The sequence below is a fragment of the Lethenteron reissneri genome, chromosome 46 (genome assembly GCF_015708825.2).
Source record: "Lethenteron reissneri isolate LAM-NWPU_2019-01 chromosome 46, ASM1570882v1, whole genome shotgun sequence".
Lineage (NCBI taxonomy): Eukaryota > Metazoa > Chordata > Hyperoartia > Petromyzontiformes > Petromyzontidae > Lethenteron > Lethenteron reissneri.
Genome location: NC_083824.1, coordinates 9,451,201 through 9,472,725, shown reverse-complemented (window position 1 = coordinate 9,472,725; position 21,525 = coordinate 9,451,201). Strand labels below are relative to the sequence as shown.

The 21,525-nt window shown below is 50.3% G+C and overlaps 1 protein-coding gene across 1 annotated transcript in view; it reads right to left on the bottom strand.

The window, feature by feature from the left end:
- MCTP1 (multiple C2 and transmembrane domain containing 1) overlaps positions 1-18,780 on the bottom strand; it is a 156,817-nt gene extending 138,037 nt beyond the window's left edge. Inside the window, exons 1-2 of the mRNA XM_061570834.1 lie at positions 18,350-18,780; positions 3,615-4,204 (exon numbers count right to left, since the gene is read on the bottom strand). Of these exons, the coding sequence (XP_061426818.1) occupies positions 3,615-4,204; positions 18,350-18,377 (618 nt within the window). The 5' untranslated portion in view covers positions 18,378-18,780. The remainder of the gene's footprint in view (positions 1-3,614; positions 4,205-18,349) is intronic.
- Between the last annotated feature and the right edge of the window lie 2,745 nt (positions 18,781-21,525).

Sequence of the window (21,525 nt, the reverse complement as noted above, 5' to 3'; positions counted from 1 at the left end):
AAGCAGAAGAAACAGCCACACGCGAGCAATCTGGCACAATGGTTCTCCGATGCATTCCTCTGTTTAGGCCATGTGCCGTTCAGACTAAAGCAGTGGCGGGATGTTAACGACCTCGCCTGGTATAGGGGAGGTCGTGGGTTCGATCCCGACCCTCAGGCCTCTACTATATATTTGGAATTTGCATGTTCTCCCTGTGGTCGTGTGGATTTTTCTCCAGGTCCTATGGTGTTTCCCTCCCACGTTTAGAATCAACGTGTGTTTAGAGTATTTGGCTGCTATAAATGTCTACGTGCTAAGCCACTTCGTTGAGCTATCAATTGTCACCAGGTCACTTATAAAAAAAGAGGGCCTTGTCTATATTCTTGGTTCTTTCGGTAAAGTCACATAAATAGAAAACAAAAAGCCAAAACATTTTCAAATACAATTTGAAAAATTAAATTAACATTTTTATTTTTAATTATAAAAATAACATAAAAATAATAAATTGAAAATAATAAAAGCAAAAAACCCACAATTGAAATGTAATTTAAAATTAAATTACATAAAAAAACGTCGTGGGTTTTTTGCTTTTTTTATTTAAAATTTATTTTTATTTCAAATTTTATTTTACTATTTTTTTTGCGGGTTTTTGCTTTTATTATTTAAAATGTATTATTTACATGTTTTTTTTTTACCAAAAGAACCAAGAATATGAATTCCTGCAGTCACAAAAGATTTAAGTAAAAAATGTAGGGCCTTACCTGCTGAAATAAAAAAAATAGTTAAAAATAAAAGAGTTTAAATTAACGTGAATGTGTTCATGGTGCCACGGATTGTATTCCCGGAGGAGCCGGAGAAAAATCCACGCGAATACAGAGAGAACATGGAGAACATGCAAACTGCAAATATACAGGCGTCAGGGTCGAGATCACACCCATGACCTCCTGCATACCAGGCGAGGTAGTTAACATCACCGAGCCACCGTGATGATGATGAGAGAGACACGCTAACTCCAAATATACAGCAGGCGTCAGGGCCGAGATCAAACCCATGACCTCCTGCATGCCAGGCGAGGTAGTTAACATCTCCTAGCCACCGTTGTGATGATGATGAGAGAAACACGCAAACTCCAAATATACAGCAGCATCAGGGCCGAGATCAAACACATGACCTTCTGCATACCAGGCGAGGTAGTTAACATCTCCTTGCCACCGTGATGATGATGAGAGAAACACGCAAACTCCAAGTATACAGCAGGTGTCAGGGTCGAGATCAAACCCATGACCTCATGCATACCAGGCGAGGTAGTTAACATCTCCTTGCCACCGTTGTGATGATGAGAGAGACACGCAAACTCCAAATATACAGCAGCAGGCGTCAGGGTCGAGATCAAACAAATGACCTCCTGCATACCAGGCGAGGTAGTTAACATCTCCTTGCCACCGTGATGATGATGAGAGAAACACGCAAACTCCAAATATACAGCAGCAGGCGTCAGGGTCGAGATCAAACACATGACCTCCTGCATACCAGGCGAGGTAGTTAACATCTCCTTGCCACCATGATGATGATGAGAGAAACACGCAAACTCCAAGTATACAGCAGGCGTCAGGGTCGAGATCAAACACATGACCTCCTGCATACCAGGCAAGGTAGTTAGCATCTCGCCACCGCAGCGCCATCACGAGCATAGCTAGCTTAGGCGGTGCCGATGTCTGCTCTGGCACGTGGGCAACGTCTCTGTACGTGCAGCAAGTGCCGTGCCGTGTTTGTAACACGCACAGCGCACACACGTGACCGCACCTCTTCGATTGTTCCTTCCAGAAACAATTCCCCAGCCTCTGCTCGTGCGTGTCTGCGATTCACAGCAACCCGAATTCGATTCCCGGTTAAGGATATCTGAACTGAGCCTTCCATAGGTCGACTCAGCGTCAAATCAATACCTGCGAGCAATGTGTAAACGTCGCCACTAGGGAGACAAAGGCGACCGGGCGTGGTGCCGGCCACCCGTCCATGCTCGTGCCGCGCCGGCCTTCATAGCGGTGCTACTCTCAAACAGCACTTGTCCCCAACAGTCTGTTAAAGCTGTGGTCCCGAACAGGCAGTGGACCGGTACCGGTCCGTGGCCTGTTAGGAACCGGGCCGCACAGCAGGAGGTGAGCGGTGAGTCCGCGCGTGGCCCGCCCGTTATTTTATTATTTACCACTTGTCTCAGTCACAGTTGTGGTAAGCCCACAAGCTGCTAACCCCTAGTAGCCACAATGAGTAAAAAACAAACGTCGCTGGAGAGCTTCTTTGAAAAGGGGGAAAACCCCAATCATGAACCCCCCCCCCCCGGTCCGTGAAAAAAATTGTCTTCCACGAAACCGGTCCCTGGTGCCAAAAAGGTTGGGGACCTTCAGTGTTAAATCTATACGGGCAATCCTTGTCTTTGTGCGTGCATTTTCTGGCATGACAACCGCGGGATAAAACCTATCACGCCCACGTCCCACCTTAACCTCACCTCCAACCCCCTTCACGACGCTACCAACTAACAAGTGCTCTTGGGCAACGTGAGCCGACTCAATTATCGATGTCTCAACCCTGACAAGAGGGCCGACCCCATGGACGGCACAGTTGTTTGCGTGGGGGAAGGGGTCACGGGGGTGGGGAGGGAGGGGCGTGGGGGGAGGTGACCAGGGCCTTCCGGCAAATGTTACCGCATTTGCAGAGCATCTCACGCACGACCTGCGCCCATAATGCATTGCCTGCAAGCGTGAGCGTGTCGCCAAGTAAGCATCGCTCGTGTACGGATGCGGACTGACGGATTGGAGCGCACTGGTCGGCCATACGACCTTCGTGCCCGGCTGTGTCGTATAACCGAGTCGTAAAATGCACCAAAAAAAACGCCACCGGGTGCATTACCAGCCATGTGAACAGCCAAGCCATGCATGTAATAAAGTAGCACAAATGTTTTCTCAATAAACCAATGTAAATAGACACAACTACAGTTTTTCCTTTTGAAACACTCACGCTGATAAGTTAAGGACCGTCAGCACAGACAGATCTGTGGGCACAGACGTATAAAACCTGTGGGCGGGCCACCACGCACACACAGTTGATTTACATTAGCAGCTGGCGCAACTCCCAGGACCATCCAAAAGAGTCGGCGAAGCGGCAATCTGCTCGATTGGATCGGTCTTCCGAATATCCGGTAGGCTCAACCATACTCTTTGGTTCTGTCGGTAAAGTCACGTAGGTGTAAAATAAAATAAATCACGACGGTTCGATCGCAACACAAGCGGTCGTCCTCAGGCGGGAAAAATATAATCCAGCAGTGAAACTGCTGAACCAGCGAGAGAGCAGTTACAACAAGAGGTTATATATGTGGCGATGGGCAAGCAAGCGGGGTCTGAGCTGGAAAGGAATTCCAACCAGCACACGCACGGTGAGCTGCCAGCCCCTCCCACTTTCACGTTGCCACGCCCACAATAAGTGACCACGCCCATTGATCTTCTTGGTTCTTTCGGTAAAGTCACGTAGAAGGGAAATAATAAAATAATAAAAATAAAACATTATAAAATACAATTCTCCCGGGAAAGCCGGGACAGGTGGCGACCCTAAAGGTGGCTGCGCGGACGCTACCCGCTGCTCACCGCCAGGTGCTTGGGCGACGCGGACGTGGAGAACGACGTCTTTTGGCAGGGAGGGCGCCGGAGCGCCGGCGTGGCCGGCAGCGACCTCCTCCCGTCGGCAGGCAGCATGGCCGGCACCGGCAGGGCGAACCCCACGCACTCATCCCACGTCTTCGGCAGCGGCGGCGCCGGCGGCACCGGCGAGGGACCTCCGGCGGCGTCGGCCGTCGTTGCCGCGAACGGCGGCCCCCGCCGCGGGCTGGACGGCGAGCCGCTGCTCTCGGACGACGCGGAAGAGGACGAACCGGACCGGTAGCCCGCTCCGAAACGGACGTCCGGCTGGGACGACGACAGCCGCTGGGCGACGGCGGCCTCCATCTCCAGCTGGGCGCGCGTGCGGGCCACGGGCTGCCGCTGCGAGCTGAAGTGCTGAGCCGCCTGGCGGCCGCGGCCCTTGATGGAACGGAGGAGGCGGCGTGTCAGCGACTGCTTGGGGGTGCCGCAGTCGCCGCCGCCGCCGCCGTGGGACGCCAGCGGCCCCCCAGAGAGGTTCTCGGGGGAGGGCGGCTGAGCCACGGGAGGCCCCAGCATGCCCGTCACGGCTTCAGGCGCTGAGCACAATGGAGAGAGTGAGATGGAGAAAGTGAGACGGAGGGAGTGAGACTGGCAGATGATTTTTTTTTCCACTGCACATCCGATCTGTGCCAGGGCCACACTGAGCCAGCGTGACAAGGCTCAGGAGGTGCAGGGTTGTTTTTTCCACTGCACAACCGAGCCGTGCCGAGCCAGCATGGTGTGGCTCAGGGGTGCAGGGTGGTTTTTTCCACTGCACAACCGAGCCGTGCCGAGCCAGCATGGTGCGGCTCAGGAGGTGCCGGGTGATCTTTCCACAAGAGAACCCGAGCTGTGACGTGAGTGCGCTGCTGCACGAGTAGATACGCGTATAGTTGACGCAACGAAGTTGTGTCCCCACAGTGTACTGACAGACGTCACACGCCAATCTTTTACATCCTGCACCGACCAGCGTGATGAAGTATGGTCAAAGTATCCCCCATGAACCACACAGGGTGGTGGATTCCTTCATCCAGCAGTGGATTAACAAAGGGCTGCACATGTACATGAGTTCCCATGCAAATACAAAAAAAGTCAAAGTGGTTTCCTGCACAAATGAGCATCTCCTGTTTAGAGCCGACAGCTAGGTGGTGGAAATGGCACATTCCTATGGCGAGGGTAAGTCTATCCAAAATACAACTACTGTTGACTTCCCCACAGAGTGAACCGGTGACCGCAATCTATTTTAAATGTTTGGAATGGAGAGATACAGCACGTGTCACTCTGGCCAGCCTGCGAATTGCCACAAGCAATGTTATTATTACAGCCGTGCTCTCCGGTATCGTGTGATGGGGGGGGCAAAGTGACCATTCAGGACTATCGGCGAGTGGCGAGAACCCAGCAGGACCAGTTCCGTTGGTCATCCCCTGAGACACCCTGGCCCATCTCTTTAAATCCAGTGGTTCTATAACCTTTAATGCAGCCTGCACTTATTTGGTTCTCAATTGCAAAAAAATGTATAATTTTAATTAATCTTCTTGGTTATTTCGGTAAAGTCGCATAGAAGGGAAATAATAAAATAATAAAAATAAAACATAATAAAATAATTCTCACGACGTTTCGGCCACAACGCAAGCAGCCGTCCTCAGGTGAAGAACAGGTCTGTCGGAAAGACAGCGTCTGAATGAACACCACCAGGCTTGGCAGCGTATATTTAAGCTGGGTTAATGAATACATAGGTTTGATGAAACAAAGTAGCCCATGCTTAATTTGTGTTTTCGATGATTTACCTTCTAAAAAAGAAACTTGGCCATGTCTCGCAACCCCAGAGAGGACATCTCGTTACCCCCAGGGGGTGCAGCGTGCAACCGAGGTTAAGAACCAATGACCTAATCATTCTGTGTATTACAAGAATGTTTGATATTCATTAAAAAAAGTTTCCTTTTCCTCTAACGACCCCCCCTCCTACATGTGGAAAGACATTGCATTATCTAACAAGCATGGCATTCCGTTAGTTATCAGTCAGCAAGTAACAAGGTGCAGCCCTGCAATTGCCAGAATCGTGCCGCTGCCTGCAACTCAACCACGCTTGCCAGTCGTCTTTGTGCGCGTTGAACGACTTTCGCAACGTACGCAGCCAACCGTGCTAATCGGAGGTGCGTCTAGGAAGGAGTGGCGGTCCCCACACTACCCCACCACACACGACCTGATTATCGCCCGACTGCGGTGGACTCGGTTATCCTGCTGGGTGGACGGAGTTAGAGGTGGTTGAAAAAATTTGCCCAATTGGCAAGTGGGCGTGCACCTTTTTTTTTTCATGAAATAAATTATAACGCAGTATTTGCGGGGGAATTTTTTTTTTGCTTGACATTTTTGCTTTTCACATCAACCGCAATGAGTTTCGGCGATTTCAAATCGAACTCGTTTGTGGTTTGTTAAGCCGACGTTTAGTTTGCCGTTTTTCTGTCCTCAATCAACCCCCAGCTCTCCGTTGAAAATGAGACGCCAGGCCTTGCAAGGGCCCTTATCTGGAGATGAATCCTCGTCTGCATGCGCCATGACGAGGGATCTGCGACAAAGATCCAAAATTAGCGCCGCTGACAGGGCGGTACGCGAGTGAGAACAGGCGAGGGGGGGGGGAGCAGGGCGAGCGAGGAGATTGGGGGGCAGGACGCGGCCGCAAAACGCACGCAGATGCCGGCCAGGCAAAATTACAATCGTAGCCGGACAAGTGCTCAAAGAAGCGTGGACGTCACGGCGCACGCTTGGAATTTTTTGACGGTTGGGGGCCGGAGGTGTCACTGGCATGCAAGTAGGTCGTGGGTTCGATATTTGGGGTTTGCATGTTCTCCCCGCGGTGACGTGGACTTTTCCTCCTGGTCGTCCGTTTTTTTTTCCCTCAACATTTAAAAAAACGTGCGTTTAGAGTATTTGTCTGCTCGTAATTTCCACGTGATAAGCCACTTTGTTGGGCTATAATTAGTTTGTGATAGCCAGTTCGCTTCTGAAAAAGAGCTACACGGCTCAGTAGGCCTTACCTGGGTTAATAAAAAATGTTTTAGTTTAGGAGACTGATGATGGAGTGGCAGCTAAAGGAGGGGAACGCGCCGCAGAGGACGTTCAGAATCAAAATCGTTATTGATCCTGGAAAAATCCGACAAAACTGTGAAGATCTCTTTCGCGACACAGTCCAGTCAAATCGTGCTCGTTTGCAAGAGATAGGTACGGTTTGCATAGCGAGACTTTGAGAGATGGTGCCTTAGGGCTTGAGGCCTTAATCCAGCAGTAGATCATGGCTCCTGCTACTTATTATGATGATGATTATGATGATGAGCGGTAACATTGCATACAGTACATGTGAAGGGGAGAGAATTTCAAACACAGCAGCATCTTTCCATGCATTCAGGGTAAGTTTAAAAAAAGAAACATGGAAATGAATTAGCAAACACAAATACACAGCGACTCGTTCCCATAGCTGGTATCTAAATCTGTTTGCACAGCTCCCACAAATCTACCCAGGCCGTTCATACTGTAAACAAAAACATTGTTTTTGTGTGTGTCTTGAGGTGTCCGTGCCATTCAGAACGCCTCAGGCATTCAGACGACTGCATCATCACCCTTATCGATCTGCGCCAATCGCTGACGAGAAAACCCTCATTCGAATGTATGGATCGGAGAAGAAACGCAAATTAGAAACCTTCGACTCTGAACAAATGTGAGCGGGCCTTGCGCAGGACACGTCGCCAGGAAGTAAGGATGGCCCGGTGGTCGAGACTAACAACGGAGTGGCAGCCAATGGGGGGCGCCGGAAAAGGGGGGGGGGGGGTAGGAGGCGCCCGAAAGGACGTTCAGCGCAGAGATGGAGTGACGAAATCGGCCCCGTGCGCCGGAGCGAGAGCGATCGTTGCCGTCGCGTGCCCGTGAGAGATGCCAATGGCTGGGGGAGGAGGCTTTCATTATCCAGCAGTACATAGATCATGGCTGATGACTAAGAAAGGGGCTTGTTGGGAACCCCTCCACATATCCACCACCCCCACTGACAGACCCAGATCTTCATGCCTCATCCTGTAACAAATTCCCAAAGGCGGCCGAGGAGCCTTGGACCTTTCCGTAAAAGTCCCCCCCCCCCCCCCCCCCGTACAATCAATACTGCATTACGCACTTAGGGTCGTCGTTACGCCCCACGGACACAGCGCACAAAATGTAGATCTTCACCCTGCCTTTGCTTTCAGTGGGAGGTCGCTCATTCTCCTCTGCTGCCCCCATAGTCTGGAACATCACACACTCTCTCTCTGCCACCCTCCCTCCCTCTCTCTCCCCCCGCAATCCGTATTGTCGGCTCCCTGCCTAGCAGAGGTCGAAATCGGGTACCCGATACCCGTACCCTACCCGATACCCGGCTACCCGTACCCGGCCGGGTACGGGTACCCATTTGTGACCCTGGTGCGGCCAGGTCCGGGTACGGGTAGGCCATGAGTCACTGGTGAGTCACCGTTTGTCACTCATTTCCCAACGTCTTGTCTCTTCTCACAATTCAAGTTCCTAGAATCAACCCACCCGCGCCTGCAACATGGCTTCATCCCAGAGGTCGCAATCGGGTAACCGTACCCTACCCAATACCCGGCCGGGTACGGGTAGCCGGGTATCGGGTAGGGTACGGGTACCCGATTGCGACCCTGGTGCGGCCGGGTACGGGTAAGGAATCAAAACCCGTTTGCGACCTCTGCTGCCTAGTTAAAAAAAAAATCAGCCTCTAGAATGTTCTCTTTAACCTCTGCTTATAACCGAAAGACTTCCCTCTCTCAGTGGCGTTACAATTGAGCTGGCGTTCAAATTCACCGGGGGCCCGTCGGCCAGATGGGGTCCAAGCTGCGGGCCATGAATAAGGATCCGATTTAGGACCGTGAAGAGCCACATTTCATTCCTTGCACCATGACCCATGCCAAGTGCGCCACGCCACTGCTGCCTATATCTTCAAAATAAATGCGCGACGGATGCACCGAGACCCTGTATACATCCACGTTGTGTTGTGTCGTGAATCTCCGCACGGTGGTGATGCCGCAGCGGTTTACGCACACGCGCTGCGAATCCCACCACCCGAGTTCGATTCCTGGCCGTGGTTAGCGGCGGCGAGCAATATCAAAGGCGGACCTCTGTGCCCCTCTCTCTTCACAGAACCGCAACGACCAGCGTGGTGAAGTATGGCTTAAATAACCCACACGCCCAACACTGCGCAGGGAGGCCTTCGTCCAGCGGTGGATTGACAAGGGGCTGTAAATAATCATTATTATTGTTGTACATGTTTCTAAAATCACCAGCGATCGTCTTTCCTCCTTCAACTCCTCTCTCAACACCGAACAATAATGGGGACAATTCACTGTGCAGGTCCCTGGTCCGGTCACCGTGCCACTGTCACTGCCGCTGCTGACCACTCGGCATTCTGGGCCTTCAGGCCTTTGCACTGCGAACGTGATTTAATAAGAAAAAGCAGAAAACCACACAAATTCCATCCACCCACATTACCCCTTTGGCCTCCGTGGCTCCATTAGGATCACCGCTTTGGCAATCCGGTCCTGGATCCATGCCAGGTTATTAATGAACCGACACCCCATGCCTGCGGTGAAACAGCCAGGATGCTGGTCATTGTGGAGGCGCAGGCCGCAACTGCTTTCGTGTTTTAAGAGGGGTTGTGCAACTCCGATGACTGCAATGATGACTGTTCGCTCAGCTGGGAACCATGCACAGGGGTGCCGAGGTGGCTTGATGTTAACTACCTCGCCTGGTAGGCAGGAGGTCGTGGGTTGTTCGATCCCGACTCTGACGCCTGCTGCTGTATATTTGGAGTTAGCGTGTCTCTCTCATCATCATCACGGTGGCTAGGAGATGTTAGCTACCTCGCTCGGTATGCAGGAGGTCATGGGTTTGATCTAGACCCTGACGCCTGCTGTATATTTGGAGTTTGCGTGTCTCTCTCGTCATCATCACGGTGGCTAGGAGATGTTAACTACCTCGCCTGGTATGCAGGGGGTCATGGGTTTGATCTCGACCCTGACGCCTGCTGTATATTTGGAGTTTGCGTGTCTCTTTCTCTCATCATCATCACGGTGGCGAGATGTTTACTACCTCGCCTGGTATGCAGAGGTCTTGGGTTGTTCGATCCCGACTCTGACGCCTGCTGCTGTATGTTTGGAGTTAGCGTGTTTCTCTCTCTCTATCATCATCACGGTGGCGAGATGTTTACTACCTCGACTGGTATGCAGGAGATAGTGAGTTGTTCGATCCCGACTCTGACGCCTGTTGTTTCTTTGGAGTTTGCATCTCCTCTCCCTGTGGTCTTGTGGATTTTTCTACCGGGTCCTCCGGTTTTCCCCTCCACATTTAGTTCGGAGTATTTGGCTGCTATTAATTTCCACGTGATAAGCCACTTCGTTGAGCTATCATTTGTGGCCAGGTCGCTTCTGAAAAAGAGTTTATATGGCTCAGTCAACCTTACCTGGTCAAATGAAAAGTTTAGCTTAGTTGACTTCATTAACAGTTACAAGGCGCAACACCGACCGGGGGAACGCTGATGTCACGTCCAAATCAACGAAGGGAAAGTTTATGATTCGGCAGTCAACACCGTTAAAGTTTTCGTGACTGCAGGGATCCATACTCTTTGGTTCTTTCGGTAAAGTCACGTAGGTATAAAATAATGGGCGACTTCAGCAATTGTTTCTTGCTGTGGTTGTCCCACCTGATGACGGACGCTTGTGTTGTGCCCGAAACGTCGTGATTTAATTTATTTTATTTTATACCTACGTGACTTTACCGAAAAAACCATCGACCTCAGTTTGATTTCCTGCCATGACGAACATCGGTGGTGGGATATCTGAAGCAGTCCTGGGCAAACAAACCGCAGCGGCCAGAGTGGTGAAGTAAGTTAGATGAACGCCCCTGTGACCAACAAAGCATAGGAAGGCCTTCATTCAACAGCGGATTGGCAACGGGTTGAACTTTCTGTTTTCCTTACATACCAAAACTGGTGAGAAAAAAAATCCACGTCACGTTACAGTATCAGTAATGGCATTGCCAACAAAAACATTGCTCCGAAAATATTGTGTTCCCAAATCAATCGCACACGGCTTGAAGGCAAAAGGCACTGTTTCCCGGGCGATAACTTGAAAGAGAAAAACAAAACCACCGCCCGCCGCCGATGGCAACGACGACGACGAGTTCAGTGGAGGAGGGCGTCGTTTGTGTGGCTGTCACTCCGGCCCGCTCGGAATGCAGCGAAAGACCTCGAACAATGTTGGTCGGGCAGAAAAATAAAACGCAGGAACAAACCATGGATGGCCAGCCGGCCAAAATCCCCCAAGGCATGTGGGCTGGTCCACGTGATTTATTTTTGTAGCTATTAAATCACTGTTGCAGAGTAAAGCTTTAAAGGCCCAGAATGGAGAGCAGTCAGCAGCAGCTATGGGGTGGTACGATACATCGATTTGGTAAAAATAAAATTACGTATATATTTGTTTCATTTATTATTATTTTTTTACCAGGTAAGGCCCACTGAGCTACATAGCTCATTTTCAGAAGCTACCTAGCCCAAAGAAGTGGCTTATCATGCGGACATTTATTGCAGCCAGACACTCTACACACATGTTTATAAATGTGGAGGGAAAAAGTGGAGGACCCGGAGAAAAAATCCACATGACCACGGGGAGAGAGACACGCAAGCTCCAAATGTACAGCAGACATCAGGGTCGGGATCGAATCAAGGACCTCCTGCATACCAGGCACGGTAGCTAACATCTCGCCACCGTGGCACCCCAATTCAATATTTAATCAATTAGCCGATTAAATATTGCAAGGTGTTCGCGGTTGTGCTGGACGCCCCTTCAAAAGTGCGTTTACGAGCTGTGCCACGCGTTATTCGGCATCGATGTCTGACGTTTCGCTCCACGCGCCGGGAGCTTCTTCAGCAACCCAATTTGATTCAGTTAAACAGGAGCTATACAATACAACTGAGAAAACCCACATGGTAATATATATATCGATCAAATCAAACGATTCCCATTAAAAGTTAGGAATCCGACCTTTTTGACGGCATCTTTCACGTGACCGTAACGTGAAGGGTGGTGTGTTGCAGACATCCCACTTCATACTGAGGCCTTCCCTCATTTGAAGTTACATTTGATTGGCAGGCAATTGGGCCTCGGAGCTGGGAATCCCAGAGCAGACCAGCATCTTGTCTTTAATGGGCGAGCTAACACAACTCAAAGGGATCCTAGGCCAGGGATGTTTTCAGAGGGGGTGCCAGCTCACGAAAACGGAAATCAAATCCACAACATTGAATTCCCCTGGGCCCACCAAACACCATCCTTTTGATGAATCTCCCCACGCCTTGGGGCTCATGTGGGCTACTTGACCATACTTCATCATGCCAGTCAGTGCTTGTTGGTGAAGGCGGGAGGGGGAATGCATAAATGTGGTGCCATAGTACAATACAACAATGGATTGTATTGCACCGCCGACTGCTGCCTGCCCAAGTAGCGCCCCGCGGACCCGATGGGAACCGGCTTGTGCGTGGTGGCCGTCCAACCCAAGCGCTGTCCGATCTGGTCACGCGGTGCAACGTCGAAAATCCGACTGAGATGCAGGCGGATATGCGAAAGGGTCAGATTTGTGAACGTCGACCAGAGTATGACGGTTCCACCGTGCGCAAACACTGCTCTGGGTGCGAGCGGTTAAAAATCGATCGCGGTCAGATATGCGACATTGTATTGTGAAAAATAATTTAATTTTATTTCAAAGCAGGCAGCCACTGTCCCTGGTGTATCTGCATTAGCGGTGAGGTCATGGCAAGAACACGACTCTTGGATCACAGAAGTAAATAATACCAGTTCCCTCGTGTTTAATGATTTACGCTGTCCTGACACAGCCCGGGCTGCGACAGCGTCCGTCCTTTAGGGTGGTGCAAGGATTAATCAGTTAATAGAATGACTATGCTTGCTTACCCACGATATCCCCACCGAGTCTCAAGACCTTTTTCAGAAGGGTACTGCCAGGTTTTTGCAGTAGGTGGCGAAGATCGCTGCGGTGTGCAATCCCAAGTAAGTAATTTGTGAGATTTTTTTTTAATTGACCCAATTTTTACCACGATACATTTTTTTTAAGTTGACCCAAATTGGCCCATGACGCAGAGGCACAATGGCCTCTTGCATCTTCGAAAGGCAGACATCGTGCTGCTCGCAGCAGACATCGCAGCTATCGCGATTTTCACCTGAAGACGAACGCTTGTGATAATTGGTTTTTTACCCTTCTATCTGGCAACAAAACTGACACCTTTTTTACAAGGAGTCATGTTTGCATAGACCCCAATACCTGCAGTCATAATGCAAACAAAAAACACAACTCTGATAATGTATGCACTGTCCTTGAAGTCGAGCTCTCATACTATGATGGTGCATTGTCTTTGAGTTGTGCGCCTTTTGGCGTCATCTGGTTAAACCCATGTGAGACTAGGCTCTAAGGAAAGCTGTCTCGGGTGTGGACCAATCAACTTCAAGGACAGTGCATACATTATCAGAGTTATGTTTTTTGTTTGCATTACGACTGCAGGTATTGTGGTCTATGCAAACATGACTCCTTGTTAAAAAGGTGTCAGTTTTGTTGCCAGATAGAAGGGTAAAAAACCAATTATCATATTTTTTTACTGGCAAATGAGGTTCCAATGGTGTAAATACGAACGCTTGTGTTGCGTTAGAAGCGTGATTTATTTCATTTCTACCTAAGTGACTTTACCGAAAGAACCAAAGAGCATCACGGGATCTTTAACGCATGCTGTGAAGCAGCTGAGGCACGCTTTAAGATTAAAACACTTGCGGCATTAAGCAGGGTGGCCTGCGGGATTCGAAGCGTGGACCTCTGCAAAACAAAAAAGTTCTGAGCGCATCACCGCTGGGCCATGCCACCAATCACGATGTGTTATTTCTTTAATTATCAACTTAATAAGATGAATAACATAACAAAATAATTACGTAATTACATACTTAAATAAATATACGCTCGCGATGCGCACATCCAATCACGTGCGTAAGAATCGATGCTTTTCAAGAATATATATGGTGCATGCAATGGGCTTACATCATCCCCGCAGCCATTGCAGACGTGCTACGATCCACCGCAATTATTGTGACGTGTATCATTTCACAGCTTTTTTTCCCAATGTGATCGATGTCAATGTTACCAGATGACAAATCCGTCCCGTATCTCTCGCGGAGCAGCGTAAACCCTTCGTGTTAAGAGAACAGCCCGTTGAAGTGGACACCACCGAGCCACTTCCGATATCCCTTAAAAGCGACCCTTGAGTGAGATGGGCAGCACTGTCCCAACCTGCCCCGCGCCACCCACTGTTCATTATCGGCTGCAACGTTTGCGGAGCAAAAAGAAAATCGATTATCAATTAAATGGCGGGTCCAGAACTGTCAGTGAATCATTCTACCCCGAAGATTAATTCTCTGGGCAAGACGCTGGTTCAGCAAAGTGGACAGCTGCTACTGTGTGAGTTTAAAAATAAATACAAATAGGACTTCGAATGATTGCAATGGGAAAGTGTGTCGGCAGCAAACAGCGGCCACTTAGAGTAATTGTAAGTGGACCTAGCAAGACGGCATCGGTGCTTATGGAGCTAAAATCAACCTTGAACCTCACCAGTGATGTACGGAGAATCACTAATCAGTAAATGATACACACGACTGCACAATGAAATGTTTAGTTATCGTGAATTGCATGGGGCACTCTTGCAATTGATAGCCATTAACTTACGTGTACGAGCTGTCTCTCGGCTGATAGGCTCACATTGCGAAGTGGCCAAGAAATGACAGTAATGTAATTGGATTCCTGCATCTATCTGTGAGGAGCTGTGAGCACTCTACCCTTGTATCCGTGGTGCGTTTTCTCTGGCTTACTCAGTTTGCCTCCGACATGAGGCCAAACATTCATTAAATGAATAGCCAAACATCTAAACGTAGCAGAACCCTCGTGAAACAGACAGTCTTTAGACCCGGCGAGGCTTTCCTGGGTAGACAAATTTTTTTTTGACTTCCGGGTGGCTCAGTGAAAGAGCGAGTGGCTTGCACTTGGCAGGTTATGAGTTCAAGTCCTGGCTCAGAGTAGACTTGGCCCATCATCCCTCCTAGATTTATAAAATGAGCACCAATGTATGGGGGTAGTCAAGAGCGACTGTCCAATGGATACACCTGCCCACAACATGGGAATAGGGCATTTCCACCACCTGAAGACGGAGACTTGTGTTGCCTCCGAAACGTCGTGATTTAATTGAGTTATTTTCATCTATTTTTATTTTATTTTTACCTACGTGACTTTACCGAAAAAACCTAAGAGTATGAATTTCCACCACTTGCTCAGGGCTGTGAAGAGGAAATGAGCCACTGCCTTAATGCTTATCTCAGCCGGAAATCACGTTCACTTTGAATATGATTGCACAGCACTGGGCTCTATGTGACGTATAATACTCTCAGCTGGCCTGCATTCCCAAATTTTCTTTAAAAATACATGACGCATTAAAAAACACACCGACTCCACGTTCAAAGTAACACGCATTCATAATTAAGGGTGCAAACAAGTTGTCTTTGAGCCGTACAGTGGCTCACACACTGCGCTCCGAACCCAATGACCTGAGTTTGATTCCCGGCTAATGGCCAACATCAATGAGGAGTGACATCTGAACTGTTGTGGGCCTCCCACCCCACCACGCACTGCCTAGCATATCGATGTATGGTTAAACCACCCATACAACCTTTCGCGGTGTTGGGTAGCACTTCATCCAGCAGTCTATACGTGCCCATTATCATTACATGTCAAAACCAATCTTATAATGCATCATCGTGCATTACTTATAATTCCCATAATCCAACGTGTGATAGTCAGATGTAAAATTATATAGCGGGGGTTACATCCAATGTTAGAATGTGCAGGTGGCAGAAACTCACAGCAGGGAGGGCTTTCGCTCCGATGATTGCCATTTATCATCGCGAGTGGCTCTCTGAGCGCTGAGTGTCTCCCCAATTGTCGAAAGCCATCAATATCATCTTACACTTGAATTACTGCTGCCCATTGATGATCGAGCGATACGGCGAGACGTACCAGTATATTTAGTCGTATGCTTAAAAGAAAATCAGAAAAAAAACACAGGTGCAGAAATTGATATACAAGCCACGTGCTTTTGGATTGACCACGTACATTTTCCTCCTGTGCATGGTCACTGCGATCCACTGCTGGATGAGGGTCTGCCCTCGTGGTTACTTGACCACAAGGGTGCTTTCACAGAACGCCGGGCGGCACGGGTTGCAGGTGAACTCGGGCAGAAGAGATTCGGGGAGCACAGACGCAGGGTCACAACACCGGTTCCTTGTCGAATGCCCTGTACGGCCGATCACGTGGCCCCGCAGCCTATACCAACCGTAACAACATCGGAATGTTGCAGTATAGGATCTCGATTTTAAGCTTTCGTGACTGCAATGATTCATACTCTTAGGTTTTTTCCTTACTTGATACAGCAATCGTGCTGTGACGGTTCCACCTGAAGACGGAAGCTTGTATTGCCTCCGAAACATCGTGATTTTTTTATTTTACTTTTATTAATTTTAATTTTTACCTACGTGACTTTACCGAAAAACCTTAGAGTAAGTATAGGATCTATACTTTTTCAAATGCATGGCATCACCCAACCAATCACTGTCCATGCACAACCGCCTGCTTAGCTTGCCGTTTCTGAAAAACTCGGTGCCATCAATACCGGGGACCGATTCGGTGCACTAGAAGAATGGAAATTAATAAAACTCCGACTGACATGAACGCTGCATCACTTGTGCAAACTAACCATCGCGTTGAACGTTGATGGGGGTGATGCGTTCAGCCTGAGATGTAATCTAACAAATTGAAAGCGGAGGAGTGGCATCCTCTGTGCGCTCACACAACCCCAACCCACGCCTGTGACCGACTCACCCAGGCATGAGCTCGCAAGCTAAGCAGATCTTGAGCCTGGATACAGCGTGGATGGGTAAAGACCGTGCTTATAAGGCAGGTGCAGTAACGGACGTTGGGTGCAGTCGACGGCAGTGAGTGCAGCAACGTCCGATCGTGTTCTGCACCCCCCCCCCCCAAAGCTGCATTGACCAGCGTGGTGAAGTATGCCCCCCTCGGAAAGAAACAAGCGTGTGTGTGGGAGGTTCTTATCGGGTAACGGACAGATTAAAGCGGCCCATACCGTGCAAGTGTGCACACGCTGGCACAGCGCATTGGCATGCAATCCGCAGAGCATTGAAACGTTCATCGCCGCCAGGGGGATGTGGTACAGAGTATGACTCGAGCAAGGGGGTGGTGCGGTTTCGTGGATGATGGATACGTGTCTCTATCAACAGCTGTGTGCAGCCGGCTTGGCGCAAACCAACAGGCACGAGATCCCACAGCAGAGGTCGCAAACGGGTTTTGATTCCTTACCCGTACCCGGCCGAACCAGGGTCGCAAATGGGTACCCGTTCCCTACCCGTACCCTACCCGAAATGAGTGACAAACGGTTACTCACCAGTGACTCACAGCCTACCCGCACCCGTACCCGGCCGCACCAGGGTCGCAAACGGGTACGCGTACCCGGCCGGGTACGGGTAGCCGGGTATCGGGTAGGGTACGGGTATCGGGTACCCGGTTGCGACCTCTGTCCCACAGTCAGTGCCACACCACCACTGCACCACGATGATCGTCGCCACCAACATCACCATTCGCACCACCACCACCAACAACAACCGACCACCATCAAACAAGACTCACGAAATGTACCGCCCGCGTCAACGTGTTGAATGAAACAGCCAGGGATTGATGTGGGGAGCACCACCACGCCCGGCCGCCTTTGTCTTCCCCAACGCTGATGTTTATAGACACTGCACGCCACGTGCTCGCACTTAATGCCGAGTTGATCCCCCGAACGAAGCCCCCAGGACAAGTTCTGAACTCGCTCGCCACTGATGTGAGCCGTCGACGAGACTCGAACTCATGTTGCCGGGTCTGTAGCGCAGCGTGCTCTTGACCAATACAGCGGCGAATGTTTGAACCGCCTCTGGGCCTCTTCTCCTAAGTCAACTCGGCCTGAAATGAGTACCTGGTGCGGTTTGTAAATATTACTGGGGAGACAAAGGCGGCTGGTAGTAGTATTAACTACCCACTCCCTCGTGTGCCATGCCTGTCTATACTGTATTGGGTGCCTGCTATCAGCACTTGCTCCAACAGTCTGTTAAAAGGCTATCCGGGGGATCTTTGTCTTTGTTGCATCTGTGTGTTTGCTCATGGCGTGTGTGTGCAAGTGTGTACGTGTGCACGCGTGGAGCGGTGGTGCAGCGGTTAGCGCACCGCGCTACGAAAGCATCACCACGATCTCTCAAACTAGCACCACCAACCACCACCACCAACCACCACCACCCATCTCCAACCACGATCTGTACCACCACCATCGGCATACCCAACTTATCGGCGACCATACCAATTGTCCACCACGAGGCGATACTCACCACCCTGCGCTGTCTGGTGGTAGGTGATATTTGATATTCACCACCACCACCACCAACAACAACGACAATCATCGCATAACAATGCCGAGGTAGGGGGGGGAGGAGGGAGGGGGTATGGGGTGGGAGTAAGGGCATCCCCTTTACCTGCGGGATCTGGGGGTATCCCATCCATCGGAGTCCTGGCGGCGGCGGAGTGGATCGGCGGGTCCAGCAGCACACAGAGCAGAAGGCTCCAGAGACAAGAGAGACTCAACTCTCACTCAGTGCCACACGCACATCGCGAGACACAAGCCCGCGCACTCGCACAGTCACACTACAGGCACGCACGCGCGCGCGCGCACAGACACGCACACGAACACACACACACACAGTTACCAAGCCTCGCCGTCGCACTGTATTATACGCAGCGGCTGCGCGCGGAGGAACGGGGGGGTGGTGCTGCTGCTGATGATGATGGGAGGAGAAGGAGGAGGGTGATCGGAGGATAGAGCGGAGCGAGAATGGGCGCGGGGGTGGCGCGCGCGTGGACGTCACGGGGCCGCACCTGCAGATTGATCCCCCGCGGGGAGCGCGCGTCACACACACGCACACACTTACACACGCTGACACGCACTTACACACACTCACACACACTCACACACAGTGACACACTCACACACACTCGAGGAGCCTTCCACAAGACTGCTGGGGGCAAGTGCTGTTGGCGAGCGCACTTGTCGAAGGCCGGCACGGGCACGCGGAGAGCGCGCGCGTGTGGCCGGCACCACGCCCGCCGCCTCTGTCTGGCAGCGATGTCCCCCGCTCGTGTTTACGCATCGGGCCGGGCACTTCGTTTCATGGTTGAGTCGACCTTGGTGATGCTCAGGACCGGTTCAGATAATCGTCACTGGCCTTGGTCACCGCTTCACCCCCCCAACCCACACACACGCCCGTGTAGCCTTAATAGGCTGTAGGGGCAAATGCTGATAGCGAGCACCTATGAAGGCCGGAACGGTGCACGAGGGGGGTGGGTGGCCAGCACCACGCCCCACCGCCTTTGTCTCCCCAGTGACGATGTTTACACACCGCACCAGGTACTCATTTGAGGCTGAGACGACCTACACACACACATACCTCCTCTCATACGTATATACCGACTCGCACGCCGACTCCCTGCCCCACTTACATATGCACCTCCACACCTACTCACCTGTATTATACACATATCTATCCATACCTATTCACAGAGTCACGTGCATACGTACTCACTCACCTAAGTTTCTATTTGCATAAATACTTTAGGGGCCGTCCATAAATGACGTCACGCGATTTTGGACGATATTTGACCCCCCCCCCTCGTCACACGGCGTCACAAAATGTCAGACCCCCCCCCTCAAATATGACGTCACAAAGCTCTGCCGCCCCCCCCCCCCCCAAAAAAAACATGCTTCAAATCGCTTTAAACTATTGTCATTGTAGTGCGTAATTAATGTGGCACTGCACTCTGATGTTGTAGGAAAAAACATTTATAAAAAAATATATTTATTAAGTAGAACGTGTTGTCTATATTTTTTTAAAGTTGCGCATTTTGACGTGACGTCACATTTCTACCCCCCCCCCCCGTCACACATCGTCACAAATGTCTGACCCCCCTCTAGGTGCGTGACGTCATTTATGGACGGCCCCTTATCATGTACTCACGTATACTGTCCATTTACTCACCTATTCACCTACTCACGCACCTAGACATATACACCTATATACCGACTCACCTGTACACATACTTTCTCGCCTATGCAGTTGCATACACACCTGTGCGTGTGTTTCTTGAACTTCCTTCGCACCGTACGCAGCCAAACGCGCTAACGTGTGCAGGCGAGTAGGTGAGAAGTTATTGATGGAGTTTGTCTGACGCGGTCACCTGCACGCCTTAGCCACATATCCACCCGCTGTGCACTCACCTGTGCATTTACCTATATAAGCCGCTACTTATCAAGTGTCACCGTCCAGATGGCCCTGGTTAATGCGACGGGTGTATTAAACATTAAATAAATACGCGCCGTCATTCGCCACATTCGAAATCGGATTCGCAGAAGTGACCCCGCGCACTTAATTTGGGGAGAGCCCGTACGTAGCGAGTGTCGCCCCCTACTGCGAAAACATCTCAGCAGGCTAGAGACTCGGGAGGGTTTCCTGGGCAAACAGGTGGAAGCAAAAGCAGAAGATCTAATTCGCGTACACACTCACCCCGTGCACTTACCAAGACATCAACGAGAAGCAATCTGGTCGATGATCAAGCACTCATTGATTCACTCAACTTTTCTCTACCCCTCGTTGATTCCTCCTCACATGGGGCAAGATGTTAGCCACCTCGCCAGGTATGCAGGAGGTCGTGGGTTTGATCCCGACCCTGACGCCTGTCGATTTGTAGTTTGCGTGTCTCTCTCCCCGTTGTCGCGTGGATTATTTTTTTCCCAAGTCCTCCGATTTTTCTTTCCACATTTAGAATCAAGATACGTTTATAGTATTTGGCTGATAAGCCACTTCGTTGAGCTATTTATTTGTGGCCAGGTCGCTTCTGATAGAGAGCTATATGGCTCAATGAGCCTTACTTGGTTTAAAAAAAGCAATTCATGTGTGTATAATCGTGTCAATAACATGCATAATTGGTCATGAAGGGTCCATATGTTAAGCATCTGAACTGTAAGGTAATGGGCACGCTGGGCTAATAAAACGGCGAGCTGTGGACCAGGGCTCAAGAGGATGACAAGGACTCGCCCGCAACTAGACAACCTCACCTTCGCCACTTGTTGCAAAGGCTCGCGGTTCCATTCGGGCGGGCCGTCCTGGTTAATATTGCGGGTTTTAGTTTAAACCATAAAATACAAGTCGTCTGCTGCCATACCGTAGACGTCTCGGGGCCTGTAAAATCGTTTGAAGAAGAGTGGGCGATTATGGTCCAAGTCTTTCCACATTTGACAACATTCACTGTAAATTACGATACCTAATTGGAAAACATAGCAATTGTCGCCCTCTACTGCACACCTCTGGCAGGACTCTCCTGAAACGGAGATGAGACTCGGTGATGGCTTCCGACGTAAACAATCGTAATAAATAATGAGAGCACGACGGTGATGATTCTGAGAGTGGTGGTGATGATGATGAATGAAAGTACAGTCTGCACAAATGACTTGGGACCGACGCATCCCTGCAACTGGAACACGTGGACTTGTTCGCAAGCAAAGCTCGGCAATATTTGAGCCAACGGCCCGCGTGCTATGAAGAAGGGCCATCGTCCGAAACGTTGCCTACTATTTATGATGTTGCATTCAGGCGACGTA